This window comes from Tachysurus fulvidraco, chromosome 5, assembly GCF_022655615.1.
Source record: "Tachysurus fulvidraco isolate hzauxx_2018 chromosome 5, HZAU_PFXX_2.0, whole genome shotgun sequence".
NCBI lineage: Eukaryota > Metazoa > Chordata > Actinopteri > Siluriformes > Bagridae > Tachysurus > Tachysurus fulvidraco.
In genome coordinates, this window is record NC_062522.1 from 15,353,001 (window position 1) to 15,377,797 (window position 24,797).

At 36.0% G+C, this 24,797-nt stretch overlaps 2 protein-coding genes across 3 annotated transcripts; one reads left to right on the top strand and one right to left on the bottom strand.

The window, feature by feature from the left end:
• Positions 1–1,687: 1,687 nt before the first annotated feature.
• Positions 1,688–4,828, bottom strand: LOC113642830 (cytochrome b-c1 complex subunit 6, mitochondrial). Its single transcript, XM_027146522.2, has 4 exons — positions 4,694–4,828; positions 3,565–3,594; positions 2,852–3,010; positions 1,688–1,888 (listed from the first exon to the last, which is right to left on the bottom strand). The coding sequence occupies exons 1-4, from the start codon at positions 4,736–4,738 to the stop codon at positions 1,856–1,858; spliced, it is 267 nt and encodes an 88-aa protein (XP_027002323.1). The 5' UTR covers positions 4,739–4,828; the 3' UTR covers positions 1,688–1,855.
• Positions 4,829–8,991: 4,163 nt separating this feature from the next.
• On the top strand, positions 8,992–22,865 carry LOC113642784 (FYVE, RhoGEF and PH domain-containing protein 5-like). 2 transcript variants are annotated; one of them, XM_027146437.2, is made up of 21 exons: positions 8,992–9,182; positions 9,863–12,260; positions 12,831–12,936; positions 13,042–13,100; positions 13,740–13,770; positions 13,887–13,993; positions 14,089–14,209; positions 14,708–14,786; positions 15,154–15,204; positions 15,555–15,613; positions 15,891–15,962; positions 16,042–16,110; positions 17,431–17,514; positions 17,621–17,700; positions 17,797–17,890; positions 19,495–19,632; positions 19,722–19,824; positions 20,027–20,142; positions 21,726–21,848; positions 22,008–22,150; positions 22,232–22,865. In XM_027146437.2, exons 1-21 carry the CDS (start codon positions 9,173–9,175, stop codon positions 22,266–22,268), a joined length of 4,080 nt encoding a protein of 1,359 aa, XP_027002238.1. In that variant the 5' UTR covers positions 8,992–9,172; the 3' UTR covers positions 22,269–22,865. The 2 variants fall into 2 exon arrangements, with proteins under 2 accessions (XP_027002238.1, XP_027002239.1); XM_027146438.2 differs by having other exon boundaries at positions 14,711–14,786.
• Positions 22,866–24,797: the final 1,932 nt, after the last annotated feature.

A 24,797-nucleotide genomic window follows, 5' to 3' on the forward strand; every position in this document is an offset into this window, starting at 1 on the left:
AGCATTGACCTGGGGTAATCTTGATTTTTTTTCCCCCAAAAAACTTTACTAATGTGCTTCAACAATGCACAGATTCTCTCAGATATCAGCTGCAGGTGTCCCACAGGACCCACACTGCTCTGAGAACGCTACCTGACCTTGACTCTAACTTCAACTTTAGAAGAGTTACAATGGATGCTTCTGTGCAGACTCCATGTCTTTGACAAGACTTGTCAGACCAAGGATATTATTGTTAATTCACAAGCTACACAAATCCTATTCGTGCTTAACAGAGGCAACTATGCAAACAATGCATCCTTATCATGTTAAACCTTATTAAAGAAATGGTGCTCAAAACTACTCATTAGATCACATCCTTTTATAATTCACACAAATTTATGTAGGCATTAAAAATACCCCACAATATATAGCAATGTGTTGGTTTTCTTTAAACGATTAATTAGTTAGATTTGCATTTTTGAAACACACTGCCTTGTCGTTCATTCACCTTACATTTAATCTTTATCCAGCTTAGGTGTCCATGGTTCTGGAATACTGCCTGTCCATTGTATGTCTACTACAAGACACCACCCACACACACACACATCATAATTCATGTACTGGCATGTTTTTGGGAGGTAGGAGGAAACCCACACAGACTCAAGGAGAATATGTGAAGCATCATTTTACACTGGTTGCAAAAATTCAGTGTAAAGAAATGCCCTCTAATAGGCTTCATGAACATATAATAAATCGCTTCTAGGGAGCATAAAGTCGGAACATTATACACTGAGCATAATTTCATTGAAACCACCCAAGTTCACATTTCACTGCAAATAGGATAAAGTTTGAATGATGCAATCTAGCAGGTACCAGACATCCAGTTTACTCATAGGCTTGAAAGCAGTAGGTCTGAGCTATTCAATTAGCAGCCCGCAAAGTAATTTTACCGGCCTTTTGAGTGTCAAAAAGGAAATCTCTATAATCAATTTAGTTTCTTGTATTTTCCACAATTCCCTAGCTCTTTTACACGTGCAAATCTCCATACTCACAAATGAATGGCATTCAAACAAGTAATCACACATCCCTCACAGCTCAGCTCCTGCGCTACTGTATTTGTTGCATTGACTACATACACACCCGATTTCACTGCTCATTCCAAATCTAAAAAACGTTATGTCATTTCTCTCATTAGAAAGCAGCCTAAATGTTAGCCAATTATTAAAAAAGCTGTTGTAGTTTAAACAAGCATATGAAATAATAACAAGCAAATACCATGAAACAAAGATATATTCCTTATTGTGAACTTTTTTGCTATGTGCACTTGCAAGTCTCAGTTGATATGTCAGTATGATATGTCTCTCTGATTTGCCCATTTAAATGATGACAAAAAGCCTACTTGGGCATCTTACAGTCCATAAAGCAGTTTCAGTATACAAAATGAGCAAAATGTAAGGGGGGGAAGCTTTTTTAGGTGTGTTATGGTGCAAAAATAAAACATATGGGCTCCTTGGGGTGCTTTTCATGAACTGGCCCCCATGACAAACTAATTAAATAGCCAAATGCAGAAACACAATCTTCTCCAGCAGTCGTCTATATATTCTTATACAGGGATGTAACAATGAATATTTAGCTGGCATTTGATTATTTAAATGTTCACTTTTGTTAACATCAACACTGGCTTAAAAACTTCAATTCAGAGATGTAACACATTACAACATTTTATTCACAAATCATCATTAGCAGAATGTACACACTGTTAGGTACAGTACAGTGGCTCAGCTGGAAAAAGTCAGCAATCATCTCACTGCCTACAGTACACGTAAGTTGCAGTGATGCTGACAGTAGAGCCGAGAAGAGCAGGATCGGACAAGATTCATTTGAGAGAGTGGAAGAGCTTGTGGGACACCTGGACAAAGAAAGAAGAGAGATTATCACTAAGAATGCTAGAGATTTACATTGCTTCACAATATACAGTATACGACTATCCACACCTCGCTCTCTGTCTAGATCAGACCAGTCAACATATCACACCCCCTAATCTAATATCCTAAAAATCTAACTACATAATACTTCTAGATCACAAGTTAATATCTTACAATAATGGCTCACTGTACTACAGGCATCCAAAAGGATTTGGCAAGAAATAAAAGGCTATGTAGTGCAGTTTTATATAAATAAACACATAAGATAAGATAAACAACAGGGTGGTGTGATCATGTCTTGTAGTGTTTTATTCCTTTTATACCACAACAATATGCCAACTGTTACAATTTCTTAAAGAACGACAAATCATACATTTTAACTGTTAAACTGTTTAAGTTACATTTATAGTCAAAACACAAAACTTTAGAAAACAATTTAGTTCCTCACATAAGCATCTCTTTAGAGCAAGCCATGTTCCTGTGTAAGCTGTTATTATTATAGAAACCACTGACAGAACTGACACTACTGTCAGGGCTGATGTAAGAGAAAATAACTTAACACCTCCTGACCAATCAGATTCAAGAATGCAACTGTTCTGTGGTATAACATTCTAAGAGTATTTACTTCTACAAATGGATACACAGAATCCTTTCCTTATTATTACAACATATTAGATCATAATTAGAAGTCTGTGAAGTATTTGCCTGATATTGAGCAGTTACTGTTTACTTCACAGTAGAGACTTGCAAAGAAAATTATTTACAAAGACAGCTGTATGTAGTTCAAAGAAAGCGTTGTCAGACTTGTCAAATACTGAGCTCTGACATCAGTATCCCTTTGAAAAGGGAAAAAAAGGATTGTTGTGTTCCTAAAAATCTAATCTAATTTTTCTTTACACCTTGGACAACAAAATAATCTGTCTGAAGTGAAGTACAGTTATACTCACGCAGTGATCCCTTGCGTGCAAGAAATCAAAAAGCTCCTCGGTGCAGTCCTCATCGGTCGACCGTGAGCCCACCCTTGTCTCGCAGACCTCAAGTTTCTCACGTGCATGGACGCAGTGCTCCGTCTCCTCACATTTCTGCCTGATCACCTCTAACGGGTCCTGAGTTCACAGGGCACAGGGCATACAGCACATACATTAATCTTATCTGCAAAAGGTACCAGTGGGTGAAGGTTTTTCTTGCAACCAAGCAGAAGCCACATCCCAGTCTTCTAAATTAATTAAACAGGTAGAATCAGGTGTGGCTTCTGCTTGTTTATGATGAAAGCTGTAAAGGGCCAGTGCAGGATAATATTAAACAGCCCTGAATTAGAAATGTGTCCTAATACAGCTTCAACAAAGTGTTTCCATTGCCTATTCCAAGTTGCTACATTGCTGCAGGTTTATGCTATACATCTTACAACTGCCTTTTAAAATCTCCTCTTTTAGACACATTTAATACAGCAGTGTGTGCTTCAATCCTATAATTCTGTTCACATGAGAAACAGAAAAAAACAAGACAAGTGGGGAAAAAAAATATAAAATATAAATTATTATTATTAGTGCATGCACACATTTTCCCATGTATGTGTCATATTTTATGTCCTGAAGAAGAGATGTTTGTGTATCACTAGATAAATCTTGTATAGAAATGTCAATAAGGTTATCCAACATACCACCATGTCTTCTTCCTCTTCCTCTTCTTCCTATAATGAAACAAATGGGACATCAGAGAAACAGATTTAACTTCAGATCTTTTTTTGTTTTAACTTCTGTGCACAACATTTGCACAGCTTCTATATAACTTTTTAAATTTGTGTTTTTCCTGTGGTTCAGTTTAAAAAACCTCATATATAATCATTCACAGGTAAAAGAAACTTTAAGTGTCATTTTGCAAATTAAATGTCCAGATCACCACTTCATGTTTTGGCTGATCTTTTTTGACTGAACTAAACCCTACTACATCACTTCGCTTTTGTTTGTGTGTTTATATAAAACCTAAAGATATTTCCTTAAATATCTTACAACATATTCATAAGGGAAAAAACTCAGTCTGTTTAGAGCAAAAGTAAACTCTTTATCGTACCTGATGCACAACACTGTTATTTGTACTACCATGCACTCACACACTATGTACATTACTGATCTGTCTTATATTCTGTATTCCTATTTAATACTCCTACTGTCTATATTGTCTAGTCTGTTTTTGTCTCGCCTCGTCTGTTTTTTATTTGTATAGTCAAAGCTAAATCTATAGTATTATTTACTTCTGTACTTTTGAGCATCACCAACAGCTGGAACCAAATTCTGTGTGTGTGTCAACACACTTGGCCAATAAACCTGATTCTGATGATACAGTGAGCCAAATATAAAAATACACAGTACAGCATTTATGTTGGAATTACACAGGGTCTTCAGCAAATTGGTCATGTTACATCATTTGCTTATATATATGTATAGTTTTCATAATTTCCAGCTCTATTTTATTTTTAATTATGGCACTATAAACGTGGTATTAACCTACTTTATTGAATCCTTCATTGTACAACACTAAAAAAAAAGTAAAATCATGTAGTGCAATATTGGCAGACTGTTGTTCATGGAATTCATCCGATTTAATGAGTTAATTTGACTATTTGAGCTTTAAGTCTACAGTAAAGGTGACCAGAGTAACTCAGAGCTACAGAAGCTAATAGCACACGTCGCTAAGCTACGTTACATTGTGTCGTTATGGAAACGCTTCAATAGACCGTCTATTAAAATCTGCATTAATTCTGAAGCAGATGATTAAATATCAGCCCTCACCTCCTCTGGGTCTCCGTTTAAGATCCTTTTCTCCTCGAACACCATGATTTCAGACGAGTCGTCCTACGGCGGCTAGTGGAGGGCAACGAAACGCTTCCGCTGCATCCGCGCATGTGCACACTGCCGCGAAAGGACCTTTAGGTGTTTATCTCACTGCCTGATTCAAAATTAGAGGCAGTCGTGGTCAGTGATTTATTTATTTATTTACTTACTTACTTACTTACTTACTTACCTACTTGTTTGTTTGTTTGTTTGTTTCTTTATTTAATGTTTCAATAACAAATGATATCATAACAAAATGCAATTCCATATTATTCAAATCTTAAAATAGTAACATAACATAAAGGAAAGTTTCACATTTATGGATGTGAAACTTTCCAAATAAAAAAGATTTAAAATAAAAACATGACATTTTGTCATTTTACTTTCCTCATTAAATTTTTTTTTCTGTATATTGTTTTTGTCCCACATAATGTTTCAAAAACCAAATAAAAAAATCTAAATCCAGTAATATTGTTCATACAATAATAAAAAAAGAAAGTGCAGTGTTTATATTACATTCACATTCTGTGTTTATCTTACAGAATGTACAAGAATCTATCATTTTTCATTTTTTGTTGAAATTGGTTTGTTGGATAAATTAGGTGTATAATTTTACAATATACTTCACTAATTGTATTGTTAATGCAATATTTATTATTGTAAGTCCAATTCAGTCAGTGATAAATTACACAGAGAAGTTTCTTAGACTGATGTATTTAAACAGCGTCCAATATTTTGTAGTAACGGCTAGTTCGAGCTTGCTAAAGTTATCAACTAGACAACAGTGTTGTTGTTTTGTAACAAATGCTACGTATTAGACACAAATATTAAACTACTTTATACTTTATAAAAACTACTATATATATATATATATATATATATATATATATATATATATATATATATATATATATATATATAAAAATACGGATTTGTTTTTTATTTGTTGTTTTTTTTTTAATTATTTGTTTTTATACAAGATGGTTGGGATAAACAGAGAAGGTTGGTCATTTTAGTCACATCGTGTAGTTGATATGAAGTTTTAAGGAAACACGTAAAAAAAAAAAAATGTTCAGATTGAAATATTTGTTATGTACCTAGCAAGTGTGGTGCTAATTTATGAGATGATACTGTATTTTCGTTAACCCATTTGGCAGGTGTGGCTCCATTAGGTCTCTCACTCACTTACTAATCAGTGATCCCAAGGTTCCTCTGTGGTTCCTCCTGTAAAGACACCTCTGGTGGTTTGTGCTTATGCTGTAAGGGAACACTAGGCACACGTGTGTATCAGTTATCACTTAGAGGCCAGCAGATGTTGAGTGCAGATGGTGGGAATGAAGTCTACACAAATGTCGTCAGTTCCCATAACAACCTTTTGGCTTCCAACCTGGCCAGGGGAGAGACTTCTCTTATCACCATAGAAAGCATAGTTAGGAATAACATGCAAACATTTACAATTTCACTGCTCCTGACTACCAAATGTCACCAAAAAAAAATAATAATAATTGAAAATAAACATTATAATTCCTATTCTTTTTTTTATATATTAGGGTAAAGCTTCTGCATTGAGACAATATTCATTATTAAAAGTGCTAAACAAATAAAATAGAATAGAATGTGATTGAATTGCAGTCAAAACAAATAATATAACAGTGGGTGGTCTCAGTAAGGTTTAGTACAGACAAGCCTCCAGAGACTTAACTAAACCTCCCTAATGCCTACAAGCAGTGATATTATCCTAATGAAATCAGGCCTCACTGTATATATATATTTGTACACACACAGTGGACTAGTTATACACCACGTACTACACACACACACACACACACACACACACACACACACACACACACACACACACACACACTATATTCTATCTACTGTATTGTGTACTGCTTACATAGATTTCCACAGTAGACTAATAATATAATACACACAGATGATACTCATGCTCAACATTTCCTCTTGGCTCTAAAGGGTGGAGTGTCCTGCCTTGCATGTTTTTTCCCCTCTTTGTTCTAACTAACACCAGTCAGTGTGTGTTAGGATGCTTCTACATTATTCTCTGAGTGTGATTTAAATGTATATGAAATGTACTTTAGGGTACAGATGCAATAGGTTTAAAGGAAGTGACTTCAATAAAGCACCTGAAAAAGATTTCTATAGCCCAGATTAGTTTGCACAGCATATACTCCCGCTTCCTTTTTATTTCTATGTCCAAATATGTGTATTTAGCCTTACAACAATAAAGGGTAAATGGACAGTGCCAAGGGGCTAAATATAATTTACAATTAAATGATGTATGCACATTAAATGTCAGTGCACAGTTGCATCAAAATTACATTACCCAAGCAGACATTTTTCCTGTGGATAAAAAGAAAAGTGTGTTCACTCAGGAGCAGAAAAAAATCAGATGCAGTTTGTATGGCCCCATTGGTATAAAAAAATTATTATTAGATTATGTATATTAGAGTATTAGTACAAGGTTATACTTAAGACTCTGTTGGTGGTTCTGTAACCTAAATGTGTTTATTCTGTCATGTAAGTCTGCTTTATGCATTTTAATAGTATGGTCATTGTGAAGTAAGAGGGAGAGAGAGAGAGAGAGAGAGAGAGAGAGAGAGAGAGAGAGAGAGAGAGAGAGAGAGAGAGAGAGAGAGAGAGAGAGAGAGAGACTAGCAAACTGAACTTGTGGGACTACAGCACAGCAACTATTGTCTATTATGTGTTGCAGAATGAGTACAAACAGATGGCTAACTGTTCCTGTTTACAGATTTATGATGTGTCCATTGGCTGTTTACAGTACACCGTTACCATACACATGTATGTGGTCGTAGTATGGAAAAAGATGCAGTGAACTTAATACTAGAAATTTATTTTGATTAACTGGCTTAATAATTAGCACACACTCTTCTCACCATTAACAGAGCTGAGATAAGACAGTGAACAGCTTTAAATATATTGACTCCATGTCACCAAAGTTCCCAGTTAAATCTTACGTAAAGAATAAACAATTCCTCTAAAACCTCAGATGCCTTAAGGGATTCGGACCACATCAAGAGCATCCTAACGCTGTTTGAGTACTGAACTCTTCTTGACAGTAAAAACCTACAAAATAATGAACTGCACAGGTGAGCTCCTCTCCCACCAGGACATTTACACCAGATGGTGCTTGAGGATGTCCTGGAGGATTATCAAAGGCCCTAGCCATGCAAACCACAGCCTTTTCACACAACAGCCTTCTGTCATAAGGTACTGGATCATTGGCACAAACAGATTTGAGAAAGGCCATAATAATGCTAAATAATCTCATTAAATGTGTTTGACTTGTTACAAAATTATTAAGTATTTGGTTTCAGTCTTTTTTTTTCATTTTACTAACTGGAGAAAACATTTCAAGAATTTTAAAACTTAAGGCAGGGGTGGCCAACCCGCGGTTCCCGAGGTTTGTATTTGTGTCTTTTTATTGTGCGTGAAAAAAATGTGATGTTCAAGTGTGCCCATGTGTATGATGTGGCTCTTTGCGGTAACACAGTAAAAATTGTGGCTCTTGGTCTCTGACTGGTTGGCCACCCCTGTCTTAAGGTATTTGATGACAGGATTCAGTATTAGGTTAAAAATAAATGTCATGCAGCTGTATAATGCCTTTGTGCATGGATACAGCAGATTACACCATTTTAAATTTTTGAAAAAAAAATTTAAATTATTCTATTATAAGCGCATGTACATTATTTGAACTATTCTATATACTTTGTTAACTACTATAAGTTAGTGGTTGGGGTATTTTTAGTTTATTTGTTACAGAAGTGATTTTACGTACATATGCATAATAAAATATGTATAGTACATTAGTCATTAGAATAGAACCTTATGAATATTATTACCCACACATTAGTCGTTTCCCAAAGTTGAGCTTTATTGAGGTAGACTTCCTGTTTGCTGCTTAGTACATCCTCTCACCCTGACATGAATAGTCACCTTATTTCTATTAACCAGTTCCACTGCCAGGGATCAAGTAACATTAGTTTAGTCATGAACTTCACTGGCAACAAATCTAAATCTTCACTGATGACAAAAGAAATCTATAAATAAGATAAATCATGTTATGATATATAAAAGTAACTAACTAAGCTATTTTTGTGCATGCTGTATTAAAGACAGACATGTTCCCAGTTGCTATTTTTGCCGTTTATCTAGTGGCTTTTCCTCAGGAAGCTCAGAGAGACAGGCACCTCCCATCACACTCCCAGTCTCAACACCACTACAGTATATCACACTCTCTACTGCTTTACATGCATTTCTGACAAAGGCTGTATTCAACCTGTTAAACTTTGAAACAATTATTTATATTTCTATCATTAGGTCTACAAATTAATTTGACCTTTAATCTGTAGGGACCTGAGCTTCAGTAAGATAGCAATAAATCATGTGGAAAATATGAGTGCTGGTAAGTGTTTATTATTATTATTATTATTATTATTATTATTATTATTATTATTATTATTATTATTATTATTATTATTATTATTATAAAATCACTTTTTTTTGCCATACTTAACAAGTTACTATATTTAGTATATTTCTTTTTCTTTTTTCCTTTTTTTTTTCAAATTTTCATTTTCTAAGTTTCCATTCAGTTTATGGGAATGTTAGCGAATGGTTTTACTTTTAAGAATGATGTCTGTTTCTACAAAGTATCATGTAAATGTACAACACTGGGCCAAACTTTATTCATGTACAACTGCCGTTGACAAAGGCTTAATAACATGGATGAAAGTGATGCATGAAAAAAGTGACTTATTGAGATTTTATAGGATTTGGTTTTGACCGTATTATTTGTATTAAAGTTGTCTGTAATGGATTTCAGATGTTTTGTTGTTTTTGAATCTAGTTTTTTTAACCAAATATTAATTAAAGATTTGAATAAAACTTTGAAGTAGCAGCTTTTGTTAATTAGTAATCTGACTTTAATGAAACAAACATCAGATTTGTGTACTAACAAGCTTGTAACTATGAGGATACGTTCAAATTTAATAAATAATGTTGAGTTTAAGCAGGAATTCTGTGTTGTTGTTTTTTTATAAACACTGCCTAAGCAATGCCTGAATTGTCTCCTATACATTTCAGAATTGCTGGAACATTACATGAATCCCAAGTCCCAGATCCAAGCCCAGTGTCTTCCTAATGGGCAGTTTGGTCAGCCAGTGCCTGAAAAGTGCTGCCAGAATCAAAGATGTAAACCATCTATTTTCTCCAAAGCAAGATCAAGCCCAAAGCAGGGTCACGGTTTAAATAATTACTTAAAGAGACACACTAAACAAACCCTAAAGCTTGCTAAAGCAGAACAGCACCTACTGAAGAATCATAGGAAGGAGGTATGGACACAATGGGAGGAGTCACGACTGACAGAGGATGTGGAACAAAAACCATGGAAAGACATAAAATGTAAAGAGCGGTTTATGCAATGGAAGGAGTTTGCACAAGCAGATCAGGAAGAAAAGGACAGTATCCTAGAACAGTTGGGTTGTGGGGAGGAGCTGGCACAGGGGAATGGCTTAGATTGGAAGATGGGTTTAGAACAAAGGGAGGTATTTCATTTCCATAAAGGACAAGGCTCAGTGAAGCTTCTCGCCTACAGTAAATTGGAGGAGAAAATGCAAGAAGTGGAGGGACTGTTATGTATGGAAGAAGAAGGGGTCGGTGTGAATGGTAAAACAAGATCAATTGTGACACCTGTTGATTCCAGGCTCTCATCTACATGCTCATTTCACAAGCAATTAGTGCACAAAGATGGAATAAATAGAAACAAATCTCTGTCACCAGTAATGTTGTCTGACAAAACATATAATAATGATGTGTTTACTGAAGAAAAAATTCTAAATGGATTTAGCCCTAATAATATGTACATAAATGGACTGAACACAGATGCTTTGACACCAGATGGAGCTGATATAGTCACCATGTTTCCCGAGGTGTGTGATGCAGGTGAGGCCTTGGCAGATGCTGATGGCATTTCAGACTGTGATCTCCTTGAACATATTGAGTCCTGTTGGAAGTCAGGGGTTAAAGATGTGGGTGACTGTGGAGAGACAGTAATGCTGTCTGTGGACGAGGAGTCAAAGAATTCTTGTGGATCACTATCTACTTTTGGCAAGGAGAGAAGTAAAGTGGTGGAGGAACAGGAACAAAAGAAGCAGGTGAAAAATCTTTCATTGTTTAGAAACTCTCAGTCGGATCCAACAGTTTATCCAAAATCCGAGAAAGAAGCTGAAATACTGTCTGAATTTTCAGGTCATTGCTTCACTTCATTTTGCTCATCTGAGCCTGAAGTGACCTTAAATGAAGTAGAAAGCACAGAGACAAGACAAATGCATGAAAATGCTCAGGATGGGTCAGAAACTGAAAAATCTGAGTTTAAAGCAGGTGACTGCAATACACCTTCTATACCAAGTGTCTCTTCTAATGTCTCTCTACAACCTGAAGAGCAAAAGTCACAGCAGATGTACGAGTACTGTCATGATGGACAAGAGTTAGAAAGCGCAGACATTCTATGTGGTAAGACAGTTATGGCAACAAAGATGTTAGAAGAGCATGTCTATGAAGAAACTGAGCCAAAAATCCAAACCAATGACTTTTTGCAGACCAGGAAGTATTTAATGACGCGTTCCATATCTGTGGAAACACCCAGACTGGATCCACTGAGTACCACAATATCTGGAAAAGGACGTTTAATGCTACACCCACAGTCATACTACACACGACATAATTACCTTGGAGATAGTTTGCCTGCTTTGACAGGTTCTTTAGGATGTCTCTCTCCAGGACGTTCATGCCCCCCTGCTGTTGACATACCACCTCCTTTTGAGCTGTCTTCTATCACAAGGCGTCCAATCCGAAAGAGTACACCTGCTCTGCAAAGTGATGTGACTGCCTGCAATAGGAAACTTGACATTGGCCTTAAACGTTACTTCTTACCATTACGGTTTTTGAGGAAACCTGAAAGAAGGACAGATAGTCGCTCCATGTCATCTAGGTCCTCTTCAGAGTCAAGTCCACAGAGCTCTTGCCGGAAGTTAAATTTAATAAGACAATGCACAGAAAGCCCTGAGCTTCACAGAGCATATGGCCGTTCAGTGCCATCATCCCCATCTTCTCTTCGTTTACACAAGGACATGGACAAGCAAGGTGTGAGCACTGCTTTGGATAACAATTTTGGCTCAGCTAGTCCCAACACATGGGATATGTTAAGAGTGGAGTCAGATGATTTGATCCACTCCCTTTTTGTACAAAATTTACCCCTTTCCAAACCTCGTTCTTTCTCTTCCCCCAATGTGGACTCGTCAATTTATGAGAATGTTTTAAACACAAGTCCACTCTATGAAAATGTGCAGGTGCGCCTTTTATCACCATCCAGTCAGAGTCAAAGAATCCAGAGTTCAGCCAATGATACTGATGGTTATGTGGATATGAGCAGCCTACCTAGCTTTCAGTGCAAAAGCTCAGAAAATGTGCAAGAGACAGAGAGGTATGTTTCTATGCATTTTAACTTTTACAGACATGAAAATATTTTTTGTTAAAATTTAGTTCAATCTTTATTGGCAATTGTGATTAGGTTCCATAGTTGCAACAGAAATCCGTTCATATTAGCGGGAAACATTTGTGGTCAGGAGCCAAGGGAGCAAGACTGGCCATGCTCTCTATCTGGAAGGGATTGTATATTCTTTCCACTGTTTATGAATAGTCGATCGTGGGTATCTGTTAGCGTATGTATGTGGAAAAATAGAGATAGTGCTTCCCTCTGAGTGTGTTACGCTGCCCTGTGATGAAGCATGAGCAGCAGTTTGAAAAGATGCAGTGGGTTGGCTTCACTTGTTTTGGAGAAAACACCTGTTAGCTTTTATCCTCCCTGGTTGGTAGCTGTATGATAAGGGCGAGCTAGTTGGTGGTTGGGAACAAGCAGATAATCAACATAGGGAGAAAATGGGGGAAAGATTCATGAATATCCTGGTATTTTGGTCAATCAGTTAGTCAAATTTGTGTGAATGTATTTAAATATTTACAGCTGTGTCTGTTGACAGTCTTTTCTGTTTTTTAGTGCTTACACAATTTGCTCACCTATGGTGAGGTCAGATGGAACGGTAAGCGTATCTGTAGGTGTTGTGTATACAAAAGAAGATGAGAAAAGAGCATCTGAAAGACTGGTAAGCCCTGTATAGCAGTCTGTATGTGAGTCTCAGCCTACTGTATATTTGGTGTCTGTGTATTAAAAGATGAATTTTACAGAGTGCATTTTTTTCTGATTTCAGAATGTTAATTGTTCTAGAGCATTTTACACTGTGAAAGAGATGCTGGATAGTGAGACACAGTGAGTGCAGTTATTTTAACAATTCAACATATGAAAAGCTTTAAACAATAAGTAAATTTTTATTAGAAGTAAAAAAAAAATGGCTCTAGGAAATGTGGTATAGTATGAAAACAGAAAATGGCCAGTTCTGTAAAGAGTACACCTGTAAGCTACACTTTGCATTTATATGCAAGTAATAGAGTGTAGAGTAAACCGAATTAAGGCAACACTTCAAAAACAGAAGAGATAGATTACAATAGGCCGAGTCGACAAGCAGATTTAGGGATGAACCTACTGAACTGTAGCTGGTAGTTATTTGGATATCGATTTGTTGAATTTTATGGACTGAAGGAATAATACAGCCAGCAAAAAAAAGAAGTGGAAAAGAGTGCTGTCATTGACTTACAGGTAAATAAAAAGATCTTATGTGTGGAAACCTGTGGAAACAAACATTAGATTTATTCCACTTTGATTTGATTGTTGTACAAACATACTGACTGAAGTAAAATGCTTCACCAAACACAAATCAAACTCACAGAAAAGCGCATAATTCTGTATTTCTTTTTTGAATGATTTTTTTTTTTACCTTAGTTTACTTATCTTAAATTCTTATTGTGGTTAAATGAAGCTTGTATCTTTCTATCTTTTTCTTTTTTTAAGGCACATAAAAACTTTAAAGCTTCTAAATGAGGTATGTACTCCATGCATACTGTACACTTATTCTGCACCATTGTAAGGCATAACAAATAATGTGCCTTGTGAGAGTCACTGGAATTTACAAAGTTAATCTTTGTTCTTCTACTACAGACTGTATCTGCAGATGAGCAGCTGATGAGTCTTTGGAATGATTTACCTGCAATTTCTTCACTCCACCAAGACCTCCACACCCAACTGGAAAGCCGCATTAAAGAATGGTGAGAAACAGAATTCACAAATCCACACTTACATGTCACATCGATTCTTATCTATATTTCTTCTTTTATTCACTCCATGCTTTTTTCTTTCACAGGGATCAGAAGGAAGGTATTGCTGACATCCTTTTGGCCAAGAAATCAGAATTTTCGGTTTTCACTTCCTTTATTAGCCAGCATGACTCCAAAGTGAGGACTATGGAGCAGATGGAGAACACAGTAAGATATCATGTCACACATGTCTTTAGTTCTGCTGCACTTTTAACAAAACCCTGCCAAAACCAGAGCCCACTGACTACAGAAGATTTGAGGATTGTCTGTGTACATTATATGGCTATTGTATATTGGACTTAATAATATTGCAGATATCAGGCCAGTGATAGAAAAGCTTTTATGTGGACTTTTGTGGAATAATTTATAAAATGGTAAATGTATATATAAATGTTTCATTATCATTATCTCCACTGTTGATTTTTGCATCCAGACAATCAATGTAATCAATTAGCCTTCTTTTAATTGGGAGAAAAAGCCCATATCCCACTATTGTAACTCATGCAGTAATGCTAAACACAGCAATCACTATTACCTATAAGCATGAAATACAATGTAGATGTATTTGGATATGTATCAAGGCACATAGGTCATTGTTGTTTTGTAGGCCATGTAAGATTCCCTTTATGTATGAATTTTAGTAGCTCAGTGTCTCTTGTCTTGCAGCAGTTGGACATCAGTGCTCTCAAGCAACAGTTGCTGCAAGTGATAATGCGAGTCCTACAATACAGCATGCTTCTAACAGGTAACATATTAAACTCAGCAGCTCTGCTTGTCCAAATTTGCATTAGACATTACACACATTCCACATCAGTTAGAACTGAACTGTCCACCAGCAGGACATCCAATGCTACAAAAGACCTATTGTGTCCCAACTGTATCCTAAACCAATGTAACATTTACTTCTGTTTCCTCTTTCATTATGGATTAACCTTTGCTTTATCTCAAACCAACTCAAAATGAAAAGTTAAAAAAAATATAAATAAAAAAATAACTGTGTGTGTGTGTGTGTGTGTGTGTGTGTGTGTGTGTGTGTGTGTGTGTGTGTGTGTGTGTGTGTGTGTGTGTGTGTGTGTGTGTGTGTGTGTGTGTTTCTAAATAATCTTTACTAGATTACAAATTTAATCTCTCAAAAGGCTCCACAGAGTATGAGGATACACAAGGTAGGCAACATGAACCCATGCCTGTACTACATCACATTCATTAAAATAATTCATAATTTATAAAATATTAAATCTTATTAAACATACATCTGTGTTTTATATATCTACCAATAATATTAATTAAATGCCTTATGTTTTATTATTCTTGTAGTAGCCAATTTCTCTCTTCTCTTAGTAATATGAAGGTCATTTTCCTCTTATCTCCTAGTTTCTGTTTGAATGAATAGGAGTACTAAAATAGCTCATGTCCTGGTTTCACTCCCATGTAGTGTTTAAACCATGGGGGATGCAAACCTTTATAAAGGTACATATTGAAATCTAATCATTTTTATTTTACTTTTTTGTCTCAGCTGCTATGCTGATGGTCTCAGATGTAGCTGCTCAGGCAAAGGACAGCCTCAAGAATGGAGTAAGTTATATGCATTGGGTGTGTGAGACTAAGTCAGTGTCTGCTGTTTTGCAATGAAAATTGTACAATGGGGAAAAAAAATCAATGTGGCAATCAGTGTAAAAATCTAAAAATTAGGATGAATTGATAAATAAAAACACGTCCTCAAAATCCATGTGTAAATGCATTCTTTAAAAGAAAAAAAAATTTGTACATTAGCAATGCTTACCTTTAGTGGAATAGGTCAGGACAAAAAAATGTGTGTAAGTACACATAAGTATGCTCTGTGTTGTCTCAGGCAGATCTTCTGCGTCTGGTCAATATCGAGCACAGTGTTCAGGGATTAACGAACCTGCTTCAGCCTGGGAGGGTGAGAAACCATATTAACTTCTTATACAATGCATGTGGTTAAAAGCTTATTGATGATTTCAACCTGTGTGTGTGTTTAGGTGTTTGTGAAAGAGGGAACCCTGATGAAGGTCAGCAGGAAGTGCAAACAGCCACGACACCTATTCTTGGTTAGTCACGTTATTTATTATGGATTTGTGCTAAAGCCTTTACGACCCTTTACTATTTCAGTCACAAATGACAACATATTTGTCAACAAAGGATTTTTTATTCAGCCCTATTGTCTGTTGCTCTGCTTTTCCCACACCCCCACATGGTGATGTCCTTGTTATTTTAGAGTTGGATTTCCTGGCAGGATGTTTTTTGCTCAGAACTCTGTGTTGTTTGTGAAAAAGAGAGAGACAAACTTCTAGTACACAAGTCTTCAGACCTGAGACTGTAATCTAAAATGTGAAAATGTTAATAATTTTGGTTCATTTTTAATTACACAGAATAATTATGTTTGTATTCAATCTGTGTATTCTAATGTCAATCTATTTCTAATAAGAAAACTGTTTAGAAAACTATACAGTTTTCTTAGAGGTACTGAATGTTATAAAATAAAGGCCTACATGCACAGCTCGTCATTGCTATCATACCCGCATACACAGTCTGTTTCGTTGATAATGAAGAGTCAAGTAGAATCATAATGGTTAGGGCTGTGGGTTCGAGTCTCGGGCCGGCCAAGACTGAGGTGCCCTTGAGCAAGGCACCGGAACCCCCCCCCCCCCCCCCCCAACATAAATGGCTGCCCACTGCTCCGGGTGTGTGTTCACAGTGTTTGTGTGCACTTTGGATGGATTAAATGCAGAGAACAAATCCTGAGTATGGGTCACCATACTTAGCCGTATGTCACGTCGTCACTTTAAACCAGAAATATCTTTTACATAGTGACTGAAAGTGAAGTTACAAGGCTACAATTAAATCTCTGGTACAGTCCCAGGGTGTGGGGTTAATTTCTGTAAAAATTTATCATTTTAGACAGAAGTGAAAGAATAGCATTGTCTATAAAATTCAACAAGGCGACATATAAATGATGTATTTGTGACATATATGCAATCAGGTTCAAGAGCAGGAGTGTATTTGATCTGGTCCTAGTGTGATACACATATCTTTTTTTTAATTATTATTATTTCAGTGTTAACCCTGGGTCTAGTATACAGTGACATAGAATGAAGATATACAATATACCATGTCTAACTGTGTAAAAACTGTATTCATGTGCTATATTATAGAAAATTAAGCCATTCCCAAATACATTTTATACATGTGGGTTTCATAACAGAATCACTTCTAGTGAATATGCTACTTTTCTTGCCCTCTTGTGGTGAAAACTGTACAATACAGATCCAGATCAAATCATTAAACCATTAAATTAACCTAAAAAGTGATTTTTCTTCTGTAAAAGTTACTGTCTGCTGACATCGCTTCTCTGTTTTGTTTTATTGCAGATGAGTGATATAATGCTTTACACGTACCCCCAGCAAGATGGCAAATACAGACTTATTAACACTCTGGGACTGACAGGGATGGAGGTAACATTCACAGTTGCTAGTAACTAATAAACTTATACTTTGCTTCTTTTGTGCTATTTACAGCCTTTGTTGTTGTTTATCTCCTCTTTCTGTGTGTGTGTCTCAGGTTACTAGACATTTGATTGAAAATACTGAGAATGCTTTAAAGATTGAAGTGAAAGACATTAGTATCACACTGTTAGCAAGGTAAGATGCACCCACCCACCCAGACTCTATCTCTGTATATATCTTTCTCATACGAACCATTCTGTTTGAATTTTGTGTATATGCTCTTTTTTGCAGCTCTTCTATTGAGAGGGATGATTGGTTTGTTACTCTGAATCGAACAGTAGCTGATCTTGGCTCGTTATTGATAGAACCTTCAAGTTGTTTTGAGGTAAAATACTTAAGACAGGTTACTTAATAGTTAAAGATGGAATATGTGTTGGTGAAGAGTTCAAGAACAGTATAAAGCCATATCTCTATGGCTTTTAATATTTAGTCAAAATATAATTACATACATATAAAATATGAACCTGGAGTTTGGTTGTACCCTTGTTTTATGTTCATGTCTAAAAAAATCTGTACTGAAGAAGAGTTAAAGGAGTCCCTGGGCTGCAAAAACTACAAAAAATTTTTTTTTTATTATTACACTCAAGTGCCTAGGAGTATGAAAAATTCTGCATGATCTATTTGTGGGCATCTAAACTTGCTATATTTACTGAAATGTTTTCCAAAAGCATAAATTCCTCAGGTATCATAACAGATGGCTGTTGTAGAAAACTAAAATGTTCATGTTGTCCAAGTTTTTGCCAATTAGCACTTAGCAACTCTGTTTTCTGTGGCTGGATGTGTGAAAGGCCGTTATCACACCTCCCAATTACAAAAAAAAAAAACTCAATGCACACACTCTATTTGCATAACACAATTTTATTTATCACCACAGATCATTTTAATTTCTATACAGTCTGGAAAGTGATCTGATTTGTCTGATTGACCACAGAGGTATACATGATACCTGACCACAGAAAGATATGTAGAATATTAACAGTACTTTTTTTTTAACTTGCTAAGATTTTGTGCACTTGAAGGTGCTACAGTAGTGATGGCTCATTAAATGTAGTGTGGGAAGAGTGACACCCACTCACTGACAGCTACTGTCCAAGCTTTTGAAGGCATAAATGATACAGGAGTGAGAATCTTACAGTTGCCTTACTAATATCCACTGCTGTGTTAAAATGACAAAAACACTTAAAATTACAGAAATGTTTACAAAAACGGAACAGTAGGTGAAAAAAAATTTTAACAGACGAGAAATAAGTATTGAGGCTTCTCTAGCATTACATTAGGTCTGGAGACACTGAAAAGGGGTTTATGGTTTGTTTGTTTTTGTTTTGTGGTGGAAATCAGCTGTGTGTCAGCTCCCTTGTTCAGGAGTCAGAGCACTAATCGGAGAACCAGTCATTTTAAGGCTGTCTCAATCACACAATCCTTCGAGTGTACTAGAACGTTTGTCTCTGAAAAATCCCATAATGCACTGCAAAAATCTTTATGTTTTTTAAATTCATTATGTTCCCTTTCACACTGAGATACACCTGGTAAAGCTAGGATATGAAAAGATGATGAATACACACACATTAAGTACAAGATACAGTGCTTATTGTCAGTGATAAGAGCATCTCTAAAGATATCACATTAGAAAGCATAACATTAGAAACATAAAATACATAACAATTAGCAAATTAAGTATTTCTATATTTTGGACATTTGATTGCAATCTAGCTGCTATTGACAGTGAAATAAGGAAATAAGGTTTTAAGTTATTGTAAGCCTATATTTGTCTTACAGTTAGATGCTTGGGTTTTATCTAGCTATTTTCTAGCAGAATATGCTAACATTTGGTATGATTGTACTCTGGCAAATTTTGTATGCTTGCACTAAATCATTGAGATCATTAATAACAAGTGAGACTAGAATTCTGACAGCTATTTTCTTCTTTAGGTTAGAGAGAAGTCAGGGGTGTGTCTCGGGGAGAACGCTCCACCTCTGGTTTCTGTTTCTCAGGTAGCAGTGTGTATGAACTGCCCCGTCCATTTCAGCCTCACACACCGAAGGCATCACTGTCATGCCTGTGGCAAGGTAATTACACACACAAAAGTACACACACACCTCAAGGACATAGTTAACCAGATGGATTTATCATATTCTTTACACATCATTTGTCACAGGTTGTGTGCAGAGACTGCTGTAGAAACAAAGTCCCTCTGAAATACATGAAGAACAGACGAGCCAAAGTGTGCAATAAGTGCTACAGTGAGCTTTGCAAAAATGGCAAGTTCTTGTGTGTGCTTTAGTGAATGAAAAAAATCTAAAGCGAAGCATTATATGAAAGCAGGTCAGGGTTTAACAGCTGTAGTGGCATATTGAAGGCTTTCATGCCCAGCCTATTGTTGTTGGATCTCTGATATATAAAGTGATCTGGCTGTCTTGAATTTTAAAATTCTTAACTTTTTACCCAAATGTATGTATTCAGAAGGTGATGCTTCTATGCTAATGGGAAGCTCCAGTCGGCCACTCTCTACCGTTTTCCAGAACATTCACCCATCCAGTCTGTGGAGGAGCCGCAAAGGACACTTATCCTTCAACCAGGTAACTGTGCACATAAAATCTGTATTTAATTCTGTTCACACACACTGTTATACTCAGAATTAAAATAAGAGTAATATTTCAACTGATGAAAACCTTTTTTTTTTTTGTCACACATGCAGTTGTATACAGTATTCAGTTTACATTTAGGAATTAAATATGAACAAATAGAAATAATAGATAAAAAAAGAATAAGAATGAATAGAAATAATAGATTAAAAAAGTATAATAAGACAAAAGAAAGAAAAAAAATAGAGGTAACAGAATGCTAACATCTGAAATGCCATTGAAATTTCAGTAGCTTTCTAGATTCAGTAAATAGTTGGATCATGTTAATTCAAACGTGTTTTTAGCTACACAGTTAGCTATCTAGCAAGCATGCCTTACACAAAAGCCAAAGCCAAAAAGATCTTGTGTTATTCCTGTCCAAGTTTTTTGTTTTTTGCTTTGATTTTTTTGCTACTGGCATTTTCAAGAGAGATAAGTGACCAATTATAAGTGGTATGTCTCAAACTATAACACAGTGTATACTCCCTAGTGTGCTGCCTCATCTGGCATGTTCCTGGATGTACCAGAGTACATTCGTACACATCATGCAATGTCCTAACTGCATAGTGTCATGGTTTCTCTTCATATTTGTCCTTTTTGGGTGATTTGACTCTGCTGAATATGCTAGTAAATAATATTTGTCTTCTAGACAGTAGTCCAGAAGACATTTGGACATTTAGCTTTCTATTCTGTCTACAGTATGATGCCTGTTAACCTTGGCATTATTTAAAAGCTATAGCAGCTCTTATTACATTCAAGAAAACATAACTATAGCTACTGAAATGACATCTTAAGATTAATACAGCTTTTCTTCTGTAAAGCATCAAAAACATGGCTAAATAGTCTAACTTTTTTGTTTGCTAAAGGCTAATGGCATGTTTGCACAGGTTGGATGCTGAGCTGTGAAATGCTGCATTTTCCATAGGTTTTGAATCATGTCATTTTCAACATTGCCAAATGGTTTCCTTTAAAGCATTTAGTAAAGTAAAGCAAAGCATTACTATTGCTTCCTGTGCATTTGTAAGTTGTAGTTTTTTGATTTGAGTAAATTTTGATTAGCTACTTTTCCAGGGTTAAATGTAGTACTCAGTAACAGTGATTAAAATATAAACAAAGCAAAAATCATTCATCCTTTATTTAGGAGATTCCAGGTTTGAATGTCCATGTCACAGCTACTGTATTAATAGCTTGGAGGCAAAAGAGGAAAATTGGCCTTGCTCTCTAGCCAGGTTGAAGGTGTCCTCTCTTTCCTCTGTCAATCACAACAGCACTAACCAATCATGGTACCTGTGATCTCCTGTATGCAGAAGAGGGAAGATAGTTATTTACTTTGTGTGTAGCAGTAAAAAAAAAATTAGTTGGGTTTTAAGTAAGAGAACATTCATTCTTTCATTCATTAATTTTGATTTTCATTAACTTCTCGGGTCACGGGGAGCCTTTGCCTTTCTCAGTCATCATTGGGCATCGAGGCAGGATAGTAAGAGAACAATAAAGTGTAATTTTATCTTTCAAAGAGTCTTTTTTTTTACACTGTGCAGGTGACAGATTCTGAAGGTGAGATGAGTGGGACTCTGCAGAGGAGTCGAAATAGCAAACGAAGCTGGAAGAGCCTGTGGTTTCTTCTCAAAGATAAAGTCCTTTATACATATCCACAGCCTGAGGTAAAATGCACATAAACATTTATAATTCAGTTATCTAAATAATGAAATAATAAAATGTAGAGGAAAATATTTAATCTAAAACTGTATATATATATATCTCTCTCTTTCTTTCTCTCTCTCTTTCTCACTTATTCTTCCTTCCACTTCCTCTCTCATTAGGAGAGGGTTGCGTGTGAGTCCCTTCCTCTGCTAGGTTTCTCAGTAAAGTCTGAGAATGAAGGAGAGAGCAGTGTGTTTCAGCTCTACCACCACACTACACTCTATTACACATTTAAAGCTCAGGATACACACACAGCACAAAGGTAAAACACACATCACTTTATGCAGATATAGCAGAATGTGCCAATCACACATTTTAATTAAATCTGTGTACTGTTTCTAAGATGGGTGAGTGCCATGGAAGAGGCTACAGTCCTATAGTAGCTGCCAGAGCCATACTATGACGACCAACACAGATGAGATGTTAAGCTGAATCCATCGGAATATGAACAATTTCTTTCCGTCCAAAGATGAACTAATATCCAGAATTTTTGTTTAACACTGAGGCATATATTTTCTTTTTTAGCAAAGAAGGCACAAAAACGAGAAACACTGTCATAATTTCCTAAGGCACTTACATTAAGATTTATGTATTAAGATTGTATTTTGTTCTGAGGAACAAAATGTATAGTTTTGATTGTATAAATTTACTGATAAAAATCTAACCAGTGGTTTGTCAAGACAAATTAAGTACTGATGATTCTGCGTGTCTCAGACGTGACTGATTAGCTACTATTTGCCAATTATTTCCAAACACAGAACCACATCTGGAAGATGCACATGTGGCTATATCTATATATGATTACTATTAATTGGTTTCATTTGTTATGGTCTAATATTTAAACGTAATTATTTCATGTTTTTATATTGTAGCAGTACCCACTGCAGTTGAACCTTTTGGATTGTCTATAATAATCACGTGCATGTGCAGATTGTCAAATCATGTATAGAAATTACAATAAAGATGATTTGTAAGCATCAGTGGTATATTCTCTGAGGAAATGAAAATATATATTTGTGGTTTTTTGTTTTATGATTAATCCATAACAAGGAAAACACTCGACGGGAAAATAGGCCAGTTCATCACAGGGCATCATGTGCACATACACAAACAGATACAGACACACACACACACACACACACACACACACACACACACACACACACACACACACACACACACACACACACACACACACAAACCAATTCTCACACCGACATTCACACATACAGATCCAGTTTTTGACAGAACTGTTTTTTTATTTTCTTCAGAAGCGAAGTCATATACGTATGAATGTTGGAGGCTATTTATTGTGTGGTTCAGTCTGAATTTCTTCGACCATTTAGTACTGAAATAATTCAGGTTTAAATATCGGTCTGGTTTACGACATTGTTAGAAGTAATGGCTTTTTCTAGCAGTGTTTTTTTAATTGTACATTTTCAGACCATGTCTTTGACGTCTTCTTCTTCAGAAATAGATGGTACTTAGAGAATACAGGATTGTTGAGGGGTGGTGTTTGCACCCTTAGTGAATGACGCAAATAGCACTTTAATTCCTATTATGTAATACAACTGGCACATGAAGTGGGACTATTCACAGCTCTATACTGTAGTGCCCAAAGCAACCTGTGGGAGGCAGGACACCACAAAGCCAAACCCATTTGACTTAAAAGTGTTTCTCCACATGACACTTTGCTGTGATCATTCATATGTAAAGTTATAATAATAACTTTCACTACCAGTCCTCTGGTGTCTATGCATGTTATTTATATAAAAGCATTTTTAATTAAACATCTGTACTGGAAGTAATTAAAAATACTATTTAAAAGAAGGAGAATTGGGAGTGTGAGTAGAGGCAGGGCAGTGCTGTCCTGTTTCTTAGTTCCCATGAGATTATCTGACCCAGAATGGAGAGATAAAAAAGGGGGTGAAAGAAGAGGTTTTTTTTCTGAGTACCTGAAAGTTATGGACACCTTGCCCCAAATAAGGCACACATTCATCATTTTAACTCCCTCTGTATGTTCCACTTTTTCTCTTCTGCGTCACACTCTTATTCTGCTCAGTCTGTCGCCTCATTCCCTTTCAGCCTATCATCTTCTGCGCTGCCACATGCTCAGAGCTTAACTGTACTTCATGTCTGATTCAGTATGTCACTGTCAGTATGTGCTTAGAAGAAAGCATCACATTTTTAGGGTTTGATGCTAGTATTAATTAGGCCAAGGGAATAAATGCACATTAGCTATAGATATGAAATGCATGCATATATGAATGTTTGTTTAAACTGGAAATTAATTCTGTATTTTTTTTAGTTTTAATATAATATTATATTAAATATTTTGGAGTGGCATTGCGCCTAGCACATCTGTAGTTGGAGTTTGATTCTTGTCTCCTGTGTACATTGACTTTGCATGTTCTCCCTGTACTTCACGGATTTCCTCCAGGTATTCCAGTTTGCTTCCCCAGTTGCATGGTACACTGCATGGTACTCTGATTGTCATCTATAAATTGTCCAAAGTGTGCGAATAAATATGTGTGTGCTCTTTCCCTGTTATATGCTTTTTGTTCCCCCATGACCCTTTTATGATAAGTGTTACAGAAAGGAAAGATAATATAATATATTTTCTAATAAAGTTGCTAATATATGTGTTTCATTATGAAACTCTAAATTTAGTTTGAAAGGCAATGCAAAAATATATAAATGTATGGTCTTTGCCCCTAATTCAGGAACAAATACCGCCTCTTGTCAATCCTGGATCATCTAAGTAGCAAGATATTTTTGAACAAGAGGACGTCAGAGACATGGTCTGAAAATGTGCATTGGAAAAAAAAAAACACAGCTAAGGACGATGCAATGATTTTCCACCAATGCATGCAGCCTGTAACTCAAAGTGTAATCTGAACCTGCCTTAT